We start from the raw sequence: 18,122 nt of genomic DNA on the forward strand, positions 1-18,122 counted from the left end.
ATCTCCCGCTGGCGATGCAGCCAAAGCCCAGCACCAAAGGCAGATCTTTGATGTCTATGTGTGAGCTGAGCAGGAGACCAAAAAACAGCAGCTCCCCCCGGAACTGGGCTTCAGTTCAGGCTGACCTGGGGGCAAGGGCTGCACTGTCGTGGAGGTCTCTGCCCACGCGGGCGACCAGGAGGCAGTGCAGACTGAGGACCTCTGGGTCCATGGGTTGGTGTTTCAAGGGGTCTCACGAAGTGGGAGTCAAAAGCAAATGGAGATGGTGGTTGTGGCACCTCCATATTATATATGAAACTGTGACTGCTGTTTTTCTAAGTGTCTGCTAGAAAATATTCACATGTCTGCATGTCACCGAGGATTAAAAGCTCCTATCTGGATGTGAAGTCCCTATGGGTTTCCACTGTCCTTTAGTTTGATGGGTGGCTAAATGCTGTTGTTTCACTATGAGGCTTTGCTGCGTTGCTGAGGAAGTATGTTCTTCAGTGCTCTGGGACAGAGGTAAGGTGAATGATGATGACACCGACTGTCCTGAGGGTTCGGTTGCAGAAGGAAGTAAACTTTGAAAAAAGCGGTCCCAAAAGGAGTCACAAGCACGACTGACGTTTTGTTGGAGAAAGGAGTCTCCCATTGAGAAACGGCGTCATGAGCAAAGCTGGCAGTGCATCTCTGGTGGGAAGGCTGGAGAGCCACAGCGCTAGGTCAAGTTCTATCTGTGCTGAGCTGGGATGTCAGATACGGTGCATATGGGCCTGGATGACCTGACTGACTTGTGTTCAGAGGGTCTCCCAGGTTTCTTATTCTGTAAATCCAGTTGTCAGAGAAAAACGTCCACCTGTTTCCATAAAGATTACTACTGAAACACTTTCCCTGCATCCCAGTCATTATTATATTTGTAGTAGTGAAGCCAATTAAACTGTTTAGCAAATTAATCCATCCGAGTTTGCAGTACGCTTTAAATGCTGCAGGAACGTGACTTGTAGCTTACTAATTTTGAGGTTAACAGAGATATGTACCTCACAGACCACATGTCTCCACAGACAGGATTTTGCATTTACATTAGCTGTTTAAGCTGACACTGGGAGAATTCTGTCGGCTTCTTAAATCAGCATCAGCATTTATTTCTTGCATGTCAGGTTTAACCACGCACCTGTGACTTTTTGTGGGCAGACTCAGTGGACAAGTAGAGTGAGATGTGTTAAATGGCTTGTGAGTTATCTCACACATTCTGTGTGCTGAGGGTTTCGTTCCCAGGTACAACAAGCCTTGGGGAAAGTAGTACTAACAATTTCTGTCATCAATAAGGACGGTTAGATCACTCAAAAATAATTTCAGATAAATAATCATTTAAAGAGGAGGGAATGGATGGGAAATTGAAATAAAAAATAAGGTAAATGTTTTTAAAAGTAGCTGTTTGCATTTCCTAAGGATACCAGAAGACAGCTCATTTGAAGGCGAGAGAATCGTGAGCAGCTTGAAACAAGGTAGATCCGTAATAGGTTCAAAGCACAGTAGCTTGATTTCTATCAGGGGAGCCCCCGCAGTTTATGCTACATGAACGCCTGCCCCAAGGAAACTGTTGTGTCTGTAAATACAAAGGACAGCGGAAGTCTCCTGGTCCAGCTGGCATGCTGGAGTAGAGCCCAAAGAATTAGGTGTTTAACCCTGATGTTGGTTAGTTCTGGTCATTTGTTACACCTTTTGTAAGCATGATTTGGTGACCCTCCAAAAGCTATATTGCACTGCCCTGGCTTTAGGAGAAAGTATTTTAAACCTCTTCCATCACCCCTGGAGAGGTGACCTCAGGGTAGACTGGTGCCGGATAGGGGGGTCCAGGGTAGGGCTGGGATAACCCTTCACCGTGGCAGGCTCTGCACGGGGTCACTGGTCAGAGATGGGCTCAGCAACTCAGTACCACGCTCTGCAAAAGTGTTATTCCTAAGAAGATACCTTGTAAGTAGAGAAAACAGGTCAATGAAGGCACAGTGCAGCTTGGCCTCTGGTCTTTTTCTCGGTCTAGGACAGGAGAGAAAAGCCTTGGAGACCCTTCAGAGCTTCTCTAACAAAGACATGACTCCAAACATTATGATTTACTCCCTTTTTTTCTGTTTATTCTCTATGCCAGGTCTTTTGTGGTTCCATCCTGAGCTTTTTGCTTGGATATTTGGATAACACAGTGGTCTAGGCACAGTGAAGCAGGAGGAATTTTACCCAATCCATGGCTCCCCCACTCCCAACCTCAACATTTCTGTCATTTCATTTCCCCTGACGTTTCCTCCTCCTATTTAATTATTTGCAGTCAGCCAGGTAATGGCAAGCAGCCCCATTAAGTCTCATGGGGTAATTCACAAAAAGTACAGATATTTTCCCTAAAACTCCCTGTGTTATCTTTTCCATAATCGTTTGTGACCTTGGTAATCATAAATTTACTAAAAGCCAGGAAGAAAGGACTGCATTTTTTCAAGTTCTACACAAGTGGAAGAGGAGAGACATGTACGGATGAAGCCACCTTCATTGCAGCACTGTCTCCAAGTACGGCCTCATTGCTACCCTTAACTGCTTTCCCCAAATTCAGTAGTCTCTGTGCCTTAAATGATAACCTTTAATCTTGACATGACTCATTTGGGGCTGGAAGTCCTGGTGACGCCGTAGTTAGCAAAGCAGGGAGGATACAGTAAATCTGTGTGGCCAGCCCAAGGGTGCCACGCAGCCCAGGCGCTGTGCTTGGCTGGGCAAGAAGGGTCAAAGTTGACCCTTTCAAGAAGGCTTAACCCCAAATTAGCTAACCTGCTAATTTTCGAAGACGAATCCTAAACAAAGAGATGGAAGACAGCACGTCAAAATGGGTTACACAAAAGGAAGCAAGCAGTATTGTCTGCAAACATATATATATATATTTTTAATTTATAGTTTTGTAATATTGAAGCAATAGTCTCTAAATCTCAAAGATGAATGCTGGATTTCAGGTACCAGCTGTGAACGAAGGATTTCCCAGTGTCGTCCGCTTCTGTCAGATATGAAGTTAAGCAGATTTGCTTTAACTTCAGGCAGACAAGTGGTCCTGGTGCAGAGGTTTGCCATCCCACAGATGTAAAGCGCCGCGAAGAAAATGCTTTCAGAATAGATAGGGGTGGATATTAGGATTTGGGTGTAAAGGGGTCCCTAGGAAGAACGCCTTCCCCTCCTCATATACATAAGATGTCTCAAATCTGCCCTAGAGCATATTGCAGCACATTGGAGTAGACGTTATGCACAAACGTGAACAACGTTATAATTAAGACCCCTCCATGATGCAATTTTTATCTTTTCTTGCAAGTAATTGCCTATGGTGGAAAGCCAGTGGAAACTGACAACTTGCATGTTAACGTCACCTTAAAAATCAACAGGGGAGTTAGTAATATTTGGAAAGGTATCTGAAACTTGATGAATCTTCTCCAACACGCACCTATTTCTCAGTAAGATTTGTGTATTCGTAGGAAAATAAGGCAAGTTCTAGAAACTGCACTCATGACTTTGTGTATAAATACTGGTATCTGCCAGACTCTTCTCATGGAGAAGGAATGTGACTGCACAGTAGTGTGACTAAACCCCATATTTATTACCTGTTACGTGTAGTCGACTGTCAATGCTGTATGTTCCCAAAAATAACAGAAAATTTTACTGGAGCTTCATGAAACCCATGTTGCTTGATTTACATTTAAAGTTAAGGGCTCCAAAGAGGGTAATAAAGAGGTTCTCAGTGACCTTTATAAGAGGAACGTTTTCTGGACTGTTTTCAGGGAAGCCCCTTAAAGTGGCAGTGGGAGAGTTGTGCTTTTTGTGGGTCGGATGAGTAAAGAGTCTCCAGGCATAAAGAGTTACACCTCCATTTAGGGTGAGACAGCAAGCTAGCAATGGGTCCCTGGGGGCATTTTAGGTTTTGAAAGACTGATGAAGTGCTTTGCAGGAAAGGATTCCCCTTGTGCTGTACTTGTTTTATGTGCCTTTCTGTTATTTCACTGGAGGCCAGATAACAGGCTTAATCCTGTTTCCATTTAAATGAATGATGAAAAACTTCCATTGACTGCAGGGAGAGCAGGGATTGAGCTTGATGTGTTGCTTTATGTTACAGTAACAATTGGTTGTCGTGCATTAAATATAGCTCCTGGGGTCTACGTCCGTATTTCAGTCGTGGGGTTGCAGAGGGGTTCTTCGCTGCAGTTTTCAATGGCAGCGAAGTCACTGTATCCACTGGAATCTGGATAAGGCATTACAAATAAGGCCACGGTAGGGCCCTCGTGCGTGTATGGTAAGGCACATTCTCCTTGTTGTAAGTAAGAATAATTTAATTAATTGTGACTAATTAAGGAGCCCATGGCAACTGTGGGTTCCAAAATTCATCAGAAATGGAGACGACTTTGGGTCCCAGACTTGCTCTGATGAAACCAGGGGTGTGCTCTCGCTTACTTCAGTGCAGCAAGGCTTGTAGCGACCAGCAAGGCTTATAGCGACTGGTAAGGCTTGAGGAGAAGGACCCGGTGTCACGCTAGCTGAGAGTGACTCTCCCAGGGACCGTGTTTTCTGGGAGCCCACTGGGCAGGGGGTTGCAGTGGCTCCGGGCAGCTGATGCTCCCCCCATCTCTAGAGCTGGAGGTGGCACGAGACACCGGGTAGCAGAGGCAGGTGGGCACCATCCAACCACGGGACTGCACCGGAGATTATTTTTAGCCATTCGACTTCCCCATGGCAAAGCTAATCCAGTGTACTTGCCTTTTTGCTGGTGCGTTGCTCTCCCTTCCTCCCCATCTGTGAATCCAAGGCAGAGTGAGCATCCCCGGGTGGGTCCAGAGGATGCAGGCAGTGCCGCCGCTGCTGCCAGTCTGTGGCTCTTGCACCAGTTGGAGGATTAGGCAGGCTGAAGTGAGCTCAAATCCCTCAGCTGCTACCGTCAGATATGGAGAAGCTGCCACGAGACATGAGCTTACCTTAAAAAAAAAAAAGTGATGGAGAGGTATTTGCTGGGTAAATACATCAGCAAAGGCGCAGCTGTTCTCCAGGTATCTCACATAAAAAAGCACCAGCAACTGGTGGATGAGCGTGATTTTATAAATTCTGAAGAGTATAAATAAAATAATGTTTAGACTTGCTGATCTGAATATATTGCCCATATGCTTCAGTAGCAGAGTCTAGCTGTTTCCATGCTACATAATAAAACCACACTTTGTTCTGAATTTTCTTACTTTGTTCTTTACGGAGATGTCTGCCAGCATCGCTGCTCCCCCTGTAAATGCCGTGAAGAGTTTCCAGGCTCTTACCCACAGCCTGGAGGAGGTCTGTGGGCTACCTGGAGGCTGTGCGAAGTGACTGATAAAACAAACCAAGCATCAGTAGGCTTTCATGTAAAATGAGGGATGCATCTGCCTTGGAAATCTTCTTGAGACCCACAAATCAGAAAAGATTGAAAAATGACGCTGTAGTCTACCCAGAACCTCTTAGTACTTCCAGTAACGTGCTCCCTTTCATTACAATGGTGACAGTGACGGGGTCGGGTGGGTTTGGGTGTGCAGCAGTTGGTATAATTTAGAAGTGGTGGAATTTGGTGCAGTGGCGGTGCAGGGATATGGGTTAGCACCACCCAGGAGCTTCTCGTCTATTTGTTTGTGTGCTAGTGAGGCACTCCTGAGGCAAAACCAAAGCCAAGAACTACATGCAAGAGGGCAAAAAAAAAGGATTTGAATGCACAGCGGATTACCACTTGATATTGCATTGACGAAAGTTATTTAATACGGCTTGGGCTAAGAAAGGGAGGTACATATAAATATATATATAGGTATAAAGTTAATAGGACGGTCATGAACTTAAGATTTTTGCAGGACATAAATCTTAATAGTTTTATATAGGCCTAAAATACACTATTGGCTTGTTGAAAATCCCTGTTGCATTTGAAGATCTCAAATTTTCAAAGTTTGAAGGATTCACTTTTTTCTTTGTATAAGGGACTCTTATTTCCTTTGGTACAAGAAAAGTGTTTGGGAAGTCAGGAGAGCGGGAATTGAAATCCTGATCCGTATTGACACGTCACCTCAACAGTATTTACCAGGGGCATTTCTTGCACGTGAAGGGTGTGTTTTAGCAGGAATCTACTATATGTATATTACTCGTGAATATGCGAGGGAGAGGTAAAGAACTGATGAATTTCTGTGAAGCTGCAGAAGGAAAATAGTTATTAATGCTATACAAAATAATGACTATGTATTTTAACCCTGGCATCCGTGGATTCCCTTTTTCCACTTTCCTCGCTACTAGGATGAAGGAAAAAAGAGTTCCTCTGTGTTTTTCACTGTGTATTCTGGGACTTCTAAGCGCGTCAGCAGGTCTGGGTATTAGGCATCAGCTGGATTAACGTAATTGATTTCTTCAGTTTACCTAACGTGGCTTTTGGTTCAAGGTCTGCTTGCTCCCAGTCTTAAACGTGTAACTCATCTGTGGATGTCACATTTATTTTGTCAGTAAGCTGTAAAATATTGGTGAGTTTTCATGCAAATGTGAAAGGCTTCACTTGCCAACAGGTACATAAAATAAATGGAGCATTCATACTGTTGGACAGTTTTCATAATGTTTGTGTGATACAAGTTATTCTTCAGGGCCTAATATTTTTTTATAAAATAGATTATCAGTTCAAAACAGCAGCGTACTGGGATTTTTTTTACGTCTATGAGCACATACACGCCAGCTTTAATTTAACAGTTAGATTGCATTCAAAGGATTAGCAGATCTCTTATAAAACATATGTTGTAAGCAGTTCTGTTAATTTCTGTTGGTTTCTTTTCCTTTAGATGTTTTCAGTAGTACCCAGCAAATTCACTGTTGTTTTTTTTTTCCCTGATTTTGTTGTTTTTTTTTCACTCTGCAGTGAACAGAGTATTTGCCAAGCCCGGGCTTCAGTTATGGTCTATGACGATACCAGTAAGAAATGGGTGCCAATCAAACCTGGACAGCAGGGGTTCAGCAGAATCAACATCTACCACAACACGGCCACTAACACCTTCAGGGTAGTTGGAGTTAAACTGCAAGATCAACAAGTGAGTAACTGTATCAAGTTTCCTGTAAATTTAACCTTTGATCTGTTTTGATACCATCAGTTCTACGCTTAATGCCGTCTAGCAGCGTTTCCTGCTCCCTGCAAGGTGCCTACCAGTCTGTTTACTCCAGTCATTCAGATTTTGTCTAATTTTTTTGTGCGCGGAATGTAGCGTAATCTATTGCTGCTTATTTGCAAACAGAACTTTTGGTAAACGCCAGAGAGATTTTAATGTTATTTTTCCTCCCTCCATTTTTGATTGTGAAACGGATCTTACTTCGTTCTGCAGGTTTTGCAGTCAGCTCCCCCAAGCTTACTTTTTGCTCGTTTTTAATACTATGTATGAAAACGAAAAAGAAAAAGAAATCAATTGTTCTGCACTGCCATCTCATAAAGAGTGGTTGTTATGTTGCTGTGATAAGTAATTAGTTCCTCGTAATGCATTTTAAATTCCTAGGTGCACACTGTGATCTGATTTACGGCAGGCTAAGTCCGCAGGACCTCCTTGGGTATTAAAGGAGTTACATGGGATTTAGATAATCAGAACTGGGATCAGACCCTCCTCAGCCACCGGCCCCTGGCAGCCTGGCTCGTGCTGGGTGGTGCATGGCATCCATGACCAAATGTCATGTTTAGAGCCTAAATTACAAAAATGGACTTTGGGGGAGTAGTGGTGCTGTATTGTCGTGCCGCTTGCATTCTAGAGCAGACGTTGCAGCGTCAGGGACTGCCCCTGTGTGTTGGTGTGAGGCCGATGTGGCTGTGGCAGCCCAGGCTGCCCGCCTCCCACGCTCACCTCGAGCCCTCAACCTGGCAGAAGAATCAGGAGACAGTGGGTGATTGATTTTCTGTTGGTTCAGAGGGCGGCGTTGCCTCCTGGGAAGGTGTGATGAGCACCGCTGCCGGCACAAGACGGATGGGGCAAGCCAAGCCAAGCCGAGCTGGAGAATGGGAGCTGGGGCACCACCACCTCTGAGCTGCCACAAGTGTTAAATTGACCAATCTGCTCATGGAAATGCTGATGGTGACCCTCACCTGTCATGATGTTTGGGCCAATGGCGAAAGCTAGGCAGGTTGCTTACTAGAAGAGTGTTAATGAGGTTGCCGCACTGTCCGTATACGCAGTCGTCGTTTTGAAAAAGGAAAACCAGAACAGAAATAGATGAGGCTTTTAGCACATCAGTTTTCAGATCCTTGCAGTGTACTTCTGAAACATCTGCCACATCTTTTGCAACTGCTTTCATCCTTCTCAGGAAAGGCAATATATTTACGTAGTTCCATTTCAAAAATAGAAGGTATTTTTGAAAAGAAATGAAATGCAGTGTCTTCCTAGTCAGTTGTGAAAACCAGTACTGATTTGTAACAGGCCATGCTGTTATTTTACATAGCCAGCAGGTGAATGTAAATTATTTTCATGTGACTGCAGTCTAAGATGCGTCTGAATAGCTGGTGTAAAACAAGCAAAAGTCATAAAGTCTACATATATATGCAAGTCTACATATATATATGTCATAAAGTCTACATATATATGTATATATATGTACCAGAGGTCAGTCTTAATCGGAGTATACAATTTAAAGAGCAGGGCATAAGAAAAATTCAAATCTTGATCCGTCCTTTAAATATGTTTTGCGTTAACTGTAACATTCTATTTGCTTGCAAACGTTCCCACTTATGACGAGGCTGCGTGCCATCTAAAAATCATCTCGATTCGTAAGGAAACAGATAGAAGAATATATTTTTCTAGAGTTTTAAAATCCTTCCTCAAACAAACAAAAAAAGTACAGGTTACCTTAGTCACTTAAAACTGTCTAAAAGAAAGTACTCACCTTAGATAGGATTACAAAAATCCAGTATTATGAATAAAGTAAATGCAAGACAGAGTAGCATAGTAGTTTTAAAAGGAATCTTACCAAAGTCTTAAGATTCAGATTTAATATATTTTATGAGTCTCACATAGAGTCATAAGCTTGCTATGCTTGCTAAGTATTTGCATTTAACAAGAACAAAAATGAATTTCAGTTAAAATAATTTTCTATACAACCCACTTCATGCTTGCTCTCAGGTTGTGCTAAATCACACTGAAAGTGAGGTTTTAGTAAAAGCTGTTGCTTTGCCAGGAAAGCCTTTTCAGAAAGGACCAGTATTCAGCTAACATGTGATTTGACGTATACTGAAGCTAATGAAGCTACACAGATGTCCAAGAGTTGAGAAACTAGTTTAAAATATGTAACACAACACAACGGAGGAACAATCTGAAGTTTGGTTACATACTGTTTGGCAAGGCGTAGGCTAGAGTAATCTTCATGACTTCACCCCTGTCTGCCTTTATTGTTTCCCTTTTAATTTTTGTTGGTTTATATTACACTTCTAATAATCTCTCTCTTTAATTTTCATCCCCCTTTTTTTTTATTCATTTATCTTCTTCTGTATACTCCTGTAGGCTCCTTTAGTTGTCTTTGTCTAGCTGCCTTTCTGTTTCCTAGCCCTTTTTTGGTGCACGTGTTAGAGTTTGTGATACTGTCTTCTCATTCTGCTTTACCTTATCTGTGTTTATCTTCTTCTTTAGCTGATGGTGTCTAAAAAGTTCACCGCAAAGAAATATGGTTTTTAGAGTGGCAGAACCTGAGCATCGTTCTCACCACCGGGAAGCAGTCACCCGACCTCTTGTTCTCCTGAAGTGTCTGGGTGAGATGCTCGTCGCGTGCTTGCGTGCAGCAGCCGCACTAAGTTACAGGCCAGTGGTCCATGAATTCCCCTTTCTGCTCTGCACAGACGTGCACATTTGCGTAGACTCACACTGGCATGAGCGGTGATCTTCAGAAAACCAGAAATAGACTTTTGAAGCTTTGAAGTAACCACAGAGGCCAGAACTGGTTTGAAGCTAAGGCCAGATCAGTACTGCAGCCGCTTGACATCATGAGCTTTGATGTTGCCTTGCAGCCTTCATTTTCTCAAAGCCCCAACAGTTGCAAGCAAACCCATGTGGTGGCTTGTTGTAAACTAGCCAGCTGTAAAGGTGAAGTGTGTTGGCTTCAGTCGCCATGCAAGAAGTTCACAAAGCTAAAAACATGCAAGCAGTCCATCTTTACGGCAGTAGCTCCCCAGTCTGGAGTCCTCATCGGCTGAGGGTTTAAAATGGTGATTTCAGCTCAGCATGATCTCATCACCGAAAGGCATGTGCTGAACAAAATAGATGGGGAGGAGGGTGCAAGTCAAAAGTGAATCATATCTCCTGAGGGTTTGCTGTATTGATGTGGCTAAGAAGTCAATGTAAAAACAGGGCCTTGGGGAAGGTGGGACGTTTTACATTTGAGCCTAAGCCAAAACTGAAACGGGGACAGCATTCTTGAGATATAAAACAAACCACATTTTTTGAAAAATAAAGAACCAATTTATCACTGCCGTAACGTATGAGAAGTTGGCCAGGTTTGGGCCTGCTTACAGAAATAAAAAAACTGGCCTCAACTGCAGCAGTTTTTAGCTGCTGCATTGTATCCTCCCTGTTTTAGCGATTACATGACTGCTCCCCATGAGAGGAGTCTGAGTACCCGAAGCATGGCAAGACCCCAAGCTGATAACAAACGTCTGAACCATTTCACACTCTGGAGAAACAAGCAAATGTCTACTTTTGGTTCAATAAGCAAGAGTATGGGCGGTAATACTTGTGTGGGAGCTCCTCCCATGATCTTGGTTGTGGTTGCACATCAGATGTGGTCCTGAGGGCCCCTCAACCCCTTCTAGACTCAGTCCTGTGAGTCCTGACAACCACCACCATCGTTGCTGCTGCTAACTTCTAACTCAGCACCCTACAGGCTGCAGTCAAAGGGAAGGGCTTCTTGGTTTTGAGCTTTTTAATAGATCTCAAAACTGTCCCCCTGCCTGAGAGAGCCTACACTTGAAACTGAGGTGAAAGGGTGAAGGAGAGTAACAGGTAGAAGTGAAGCAAATCTTTTTTTAATATTATAGTGATGGCAACATCGAAAGGTGTCAACATATTAATACTGTGCACAACTGGTCTGTGAAACTTCTCGCCACACAAGATCACTGAAATCCAGAATTTAACAAGGTTCAAAACAACACTGACATTTATATCAGCAACAAGACTATTTTGTTTCAGGATAGAAAACACTAAAAGGGGTTGGAAAAGAAAAAATCGGTACAGAAGATTTTAAGACAAATGCTGAGTGAAGAGTTGTAGGAAGAATTGTTTGTTTTGGACAAATCCATTACTTATTTCTTCAAGATTTCCAGTTAAGTTTCGCCAATTCACCTGTTATAGACAGCAGCTGAAGATTAAGAGATGAACTGTTGGTCTGCTTAGCATGGCAGATGCTGTCTTACTGACACACAAAGCTTTAGAGTAAAGATCCCTTAGAAGCACCTGTAAAAAACCCCCTATGTTCCATACAGGGGGACCTTCTTTCTTTTAATTGCTGCTCTGAAGCACTTAGTTATCATCATGTGCCTTGCAGAGTCTCAACACCATCTGTACCGGATACCTGTGTGCACTCATTCTTAAAAACAGCAGGAGAACCTGTCTTCTTTTTTCTGTTTTCTAGAAACATTAGCCAAAGGAGATAAAATGAAACTCAGGCTATTTTATGTTTCATTTCCCAGTTTTAAACTCTCTATTTAGAGTTTGAAGACAAGGTATTACGCATGTCAGCATCCTGATGATCACTGAAGGTCAACATTCAAATTCTGTCTTTATTTGACTGAAGGGATCAAACCGTCAGAACGGAGCAGATTGAGCTCTTTGAGTGAATGCTCTTGGAAGGCAAATTTTGAACAGTTTACCTGACTTCTATGAAATGATTTTTTGGCATAGGTTTTTACAATTTGTGTCTTTCGTTATACAACTGCACTGCACCCTCTAAAGTCTTTGGACTTTAATGGTGGTGTCCTTTGAAGCAGAAGATTCTTTTAGTAGGTGAGAAGTACTTGCTTTGCAAAGCCTGGTAGAAGCTCACAGTCTTTCTAAACATTTCCTTGAAGATACCAGCTGTGCCTTCCCTTGGTTAAGCTACTCAGAAGTGGTTGGAAAACTTACAAATTGGTACGTGTTAAACCTGTTGGGTTAGTAATCCAGGCATGAGTCCCCTCGATGCTCCAGAGACCTCTTCAGTGCGAGCAGCATTGGTACAGGCTCTCCCCATGCTCAGTGGTGGAATGGGGGTGGTGTCACCATTTTTTAAGAGAAAAGGGCTGTCTAAGCTGTTGGCTGTAGAAGTGAGTTCATGGCTTTGCTGCGACTGGAGCAACGTGGTTTCCACATCGTTGTGGTTGGTGTCGGTGGCTTCCTGCACAGCATGCTGGTGTTGTAGTTCCCATTTTCAGGGGACCAACTCCTGGGAGCCCGTGTACCAAACATAGGTCACACTGCATCTCCTTTTGGATCACGGGTCAGGACCCTCTCTATGAAATGTGGCAAAAAAAGCAGTGTAGGTCTGATCACTGCCCAGTGCGTCTACATGGAAACTTAATAATGATATTGGTTGGAGCAGAACACTTGGACCAGATATCTATGTTCAACAACCGTCAGGATAATTTATGCCTTAAGCTAGACCAAGTATTCAAAGACTATTTGCTATGTCACTGCTTAATGCTGGCTCAGGTAAGTAATACGCATTGTAGAAATAAAGTAGATCTGTAATTATCTATTGGTGTAGTGGCTTCTTTGCTGGTTTCTATATTTTTTATGTGTTAATATAGTATAGTTATCAGACAGCTGTTAACTAGCTATATCAGTAAGACAATGTCATCCTTCAAAAACAGGAATGTGTGAAAAACAATTTGCTCCTTATGTATTAGGTGCTCATCTAATGTTTTTCTCCCAGTTTAAATTGTCAATCCACTGAAAAGTCAAAACTCAGAGGTAGGAGTCATTCATCTTTGAAATTAGTTGTAAAACTCTGCTTTTATAACTAAGACAAATTGTCAGTCGTCTAACAAAAATATTGTTAATATAATTAAATATGCTGGAGGTTTTTATCTCCAATAGTAGTACTAACAGAAAACTTTCCAAAGTACTGGTTAATCAGACTGAAAAAAAGATGTTTGGGTAGGTTTTCTGGTGTGGGGGATCCACCTGTAACAATAAATACTGCGTACAGCTTGTAGTAGGTACTGACTCTCTTTTCCCTTGTCTTCTGTTGTTGCTCCCATCTTAGCAAGTCCAGGGTGGTAAGACTCGCCCTGAGCGTGAGATCCCACACAGCGTGCACCCAGGTCCCTCTTCCTACTCCTGTGTACCCATGTCCAGCTCACCTAATTTACAGATGAGCCCTGCAAAATAATTTGATGGAGGATTTCCATTGATTTGCTTTCAACAAGGACCAGAAATTGTGCGATTGTTCTGGCTCTTGATAAAACTCCAGCCAAAATAATGCCATTTTGTACAGACGATCTCCAATATTAAAACCCAGATTTCGGGTTTGAATAATGAACTTCAGTCTTTCCTTGCTCATAATTTTAAGTTTCTCTGTCCCTGGCTCCCTTCTGCCCCCCAACCTGTGTGGGTTGATGAAGAGGGAGCCTCCATTTCCTATTCCTTCTTTATTTTCAACTGCACCGTGCCTGTTTATGAGAATAATTATCATCCCTTCTGTTGGCATTTTGTTTCTGAAATTTGTACCACAACCGAGTGCCGTTGTCAGCCCACGGGTGGGGATCTCGGGGTGCTGTCTCTGCCATGGGTCCTTCTGATTCATGAGCGGTGCAGCGGACACTCCTGCCTCTCCGCTTTGAGCTACTGCAGCGTATGCTTTTAGCATTGGAGGTTTCTGGTCGGATCCCAGGTGTACTGTGTAGGTGGGCATCCCGTGTGCCCTGCCCAAGGATAAACAGGGCAATTGTATTTAGCAGATTACATCAAACCATACAGAAATCCCTTCTGCTGCAGTCACCCCTTACCTGGAAATTATAGTGCGTACAGCAAAGGGAGGAGGTGGGAGAGGAAGTATTTGGTTGTCTGGTTTTGTCATTGCCTATCTGATTCTCGAGAAAAACTCTCTCAACATAAGAAGCTGGTGGTGATCAGGCGCATGGGAGGAAAAAAGCAGAGCGGATGCAACAAGTCGAACATTTATAAGCTGTAGGGCAGGGTTAGTGCCAAGAGCTCTGTCTGGCTCTTTTTCTGACAATTGTGTATGATCATCCCCCAAAAGATGGCAACAGCTGCTGGCACTGGCTCCTGACATCTGTCTGCAGGATCTGCACAGCTGTATCCTGCGGAGGTGCTGTAGAAAGCATGAGCAGGTCATAGATTTTGCAAAATGAGCTTGTGAGTCCCCGAGGCTGAATTGAACCGCTGTAAATCTCACCCCCAGATGTGGGTCTTCTGTCATCGAAACACCCGCTGCCTTCCCGTACAGCCTCGTAGGAGCTGCCGTGTGAATTGCCTCTAAAAATTTAATTCAGCTTTACTGAAGCATTGGGTTTTTTTCCCCCACTGTAAACAGAACTATTTTTAATCTTCACCCCTCTCTTTCAAATCACAGGTAGTGATTAATTACTCAATTGTGAAAGGACTGAAGTACAATCAAGCAACACCTACCTTTCATCAATGGCGCGATGCACGGCAGGTCTACGGCTTGAATTTTGCAAGCAAAGAAGAGGCCACCACGTTCTCCAATGCAATGCTGTTCGCTCTCAATATCATGAACTCACAAGATGGAGGTAAATTAGGAGCACCACACTCTTTATTAATCCGTGATATTTTCCAATGCTTGTTATCAATCACCTGGTGCAGTTGTGTTGGATAGTATGCCGTTATGGAACACGGTTATAATAAAAAAAGTTGGTCTCTGATAGACAGCCTTTAGATCAGCATCTGCAGTGGTACGAATGGTACATGTTTTCAGGTTTTATTCACCTGCCTTCTAATTTTTCACTCACGATAGGAAATCAATGGTTATTTGGGAATGCCTCAGCAGGCAGGTGGTCCCACAGATTCGTGTGGATCTGTGTATGCGTTGTGTTACATCTAAGGTGGCAGAATAGAATTTTAAATTGGCAACATTTTATAAGGTAGATATTATAGCTGGTATTTCCAGCATGTTGGGTGTCAGCTACAGCCGTTGGCTCTTGTGGGCTGGCTTTAGAAAGGAGCGTGTGGTGTCTCGGTTATTTCTTAAGGTAAAACACGAAGGCTTGTACTCTGGATGTTGACTGATGTTGTTCCTAAGTACTATATTGACTGCCGTTGAAGTTTGTGGTGAAGTTTCCTGTTCTGTGAAATTGTCATTGCTCTAGCTTGACGAGGGCCCAAAATAAAGTCCTGGTTTCTCAGTGGAAACCAGTTTCTGGTCTGCGGTATCTGGATGAAGTGCTGCCCTCAGTTACACAGCTATGAACTCTCTGCAGCTCCTGGGCTGGGAACAAAAAGCAATCTTTGTGCGGTGTCTTTTTTTCCTGCAAAGTACACAGCACAGCCTTATTTTCCTTTCAAAAACACAGTGAGTCAAGGTTTACATCTCTTGCTGCCATCCAGATTTTGCTGCAGCATTCACTGGTGATGGACGGCAGCTCTCTAGAGCGAGGTTGTCTCCGGACAACCTTCAGTACACAAATATGTCTTACTAAAAGGTGTATTTGTAATATAAAAGTTCTTATATTTTCTTCTGCTATTTCCATTCATCCTATTAAGCTGACAAATGCAAAAGTCATCAAAAATCAAGAAAGGTCTTAACTTCTGAGCCGTATTTAGTTCTGCCTTCTTCAGCTTGAAGTTGAAGCTCTAGTTGTGCCGCAGCAGGAGACTTCAGGAAGAAACGTGGCCAACACTCACCAACCCTAAACGTGTGCGAGTCTGAAGAGTACAGAGCTCTTTGGCTGCTCCTGCATGCTCAACCCTTTTAGATCACCACATGAGACTCCTAGATTTGGATACTTTGACTATGGTCTTGATGTAGTGATTTGTTTAATGTCTATGATGAGTCTGCCTTTCTTCTGAAAGCCCTTACGTTTGGAGTTTTTTTTTTCCCATCGGCCTGTTCCTGTCAAAGGGAGTGGGGGTTTTTCAGGGTTTTAAGGTTGTTCCAGGGAGGTGCCTTGTGGAAACACGAGTCTCAAGATGAGAATTTATTGCTCTTAGGCTAAAATGAAAGAAACTATCTCAACGTGAATACCTTAGTTGTGTTAGCTACTCCTAGCAAAGAACAACAGGTATTTTTGAGTACTTGAAAAGCCTATTGAATTTCTGAGAAGTTTATGAATATACAGCAAACAATAATTTGCATTTTGGGGGGTATTCTTTTATTCATTTACTTAGCACGCCAAAGTGTGTTAGATGTTTTACAGACATGAGATACAGCCCATGCCGAAGAATTTGCATTTAAAGTTTGTAGTTGTCACATAGAGACACATGAATTGGGTCACAGATGAAAAAGTTTCCTACTTCCTTTTCTAGAAAAAACAAAACGGTTTGGTAAACATTCAGTCTTCAACAACTCCTTTTCTCTCATACATAAAGTGTTAGAAGTTTCAAAGATCGCCAGTTGTCCCATTCTTTACAGCTGAGCTTGTCAAAAACTGAAATTTAGTTTAAAGGGAATTTCGGCATTTGTGTTCTTTTAAAAAAACCCTCTGAGTCTGTGAAACAAATTCCCAAAATACTCATTTTTATCAAAATTATTTTTTTTAATTACAAAATGTATTTCTATAAATATTTCTCTTTAAAATTATATCAGCTACAAATTGATAACAGATTATATTGAGGACTTTTATATCGTCATAAATTTCCCAGTTATTGTCATGATCTCAGCATGCAAGTTGACAGCAAAAGTACATAATGGATATAAGGTATAAAATGTTTATTCAGCTCTGCTCTTCTAGGGTCATAGCGTGTAAGCTTTTGTGGGCATGAATTAATGCAAATAGTAATTCACATAAACACACATATCCATACATCTTTCCAGGCACAGCCACTGCCTGCGTACTCCATCCATTCTGCTGCCTGTGTGCCGCATTAGGGTTTGCTATATCAGATGGAAAAATCATTAGGAAAAAAAAATGTATTTATTATATCTATGCATCCACGTACTAAAGTTGCTCATGTGCTTATGCAGATGGGTGACAGCTTTAAGGAGTGCATTTGTATGCACAGAACTGCTCACGCACTAATAAAATCCTTAACCAAAAGCGGAGAGTTAAACAGAGGTTCCCTCTGGCACATTGACAGTACAGAATACCCTGTCTATCTGCTAGCTCTGCAGTAGGGGATATGCTACGCGCACGACTTGGGATGTGCTATTTCTAATGTTTACTTGTTTCATATATTCCCTGCTGAGACATTATTGTGTGTAGGTACTGCTCATCTTCCCATAGTTGGATACAGATTCAGGCTTCCATGACTGCTTCTACCTTCGTTCTACCGCCCACTCGCATAGACTAAAATTAATCGTGGGAGACTACAGCAGAGAATCGGAGACTGCATCCTATCTCTTCAGCAGGCGTGGAGTCAGGGTACTGTAACATTTGGGAAAATAACTAGTCTAAGTTGCAAAGCAATGGTGTGGGTTTTTGAATGGTGTATTAAGCTGAATTAGTTAAAAAAAAATGATAGCAGTCCGTGTTTTGGGGAGTTGGAAATATTTTTAGGCGGTGCTGACTTTCAAATGGATGAGTCACTTCAAATGAATATACAGTTATGAACTAGTGTTGAGAATTACTGTACTGTCCCCCTTCTTGACGAGACTACGTTACCCGAGATCATTCACCGCAGGCGCTGATCTTGTGCTGATTACATGGGGACCTAGACAAAGTGCTTCATTAAATGCCTATGGTTAAATGGGCTGAATCAGGTCCCACATCCAGCCTGTGTTAACCTGGGTTGCGTGCCAAGATCATCCCTGGGGAGGGATTCTTCCCAGGAGCCTGACATCCCAAAGTTTGGGAAAGTTGGGAGAAAACTCATAGTTTAGACTTGCTGCCTAGTGGTATTTCTGCAGTGGATGAACACAGTCTTACCCACGGGGAGGGCCGGCCGTCTTCTGCGTGACCCGATTCCCAGTGCTGCAGGGGGAGCGCATCCTCGGGCTGGGGTAAAGCGAGCCGTGCA

General features: G+C 42.9%; 1 protein-coding gene across 8 annotated transcripts in view; it reads left to right on the plus strand.

The window, feature by feature from the left end:
• EVL (Enah/Vasp-like) overlaps window positions 1–18,122 on the plus strand; it is a 161,957-nt gene that overhangs the window by 76,692 nt on the left and 67,143 nt on the right. For all 8 annotated transcript variants that reach the window (XM_063332898.1, XM_063332900.1, XM_063332896.1 and 5 more), the window contains exons 2-3: window positions 6,893–7,061; window positions 14,563–14,740. In XM_063332898.1, the coding sequence (XP_063188968.1) occupies window positions 6,893–7,061; window positions 14,563–14,740 (347 nt within the window). The remainder of the gene's footprint in view (window positions 1–6,892; window positions 7,062–14,562; window positions 14,741–18,122) is intronic.

Source organism: Chroicocephalus ridibundus, chromosome 4 (assembly GCF_963924245.1).
Source record: "Chroicocephalus ridibundus chromosome 4, bChrRid1.1, whole genome shotgun sequence".
Taxonomy (NCBI): domain Eukaryota; kingdom Metazoa; phylum Chordata; class Aves; order Charadriiformes; family Laridae; genus Chroicocephalus; species Chroicocephalus ridibundus.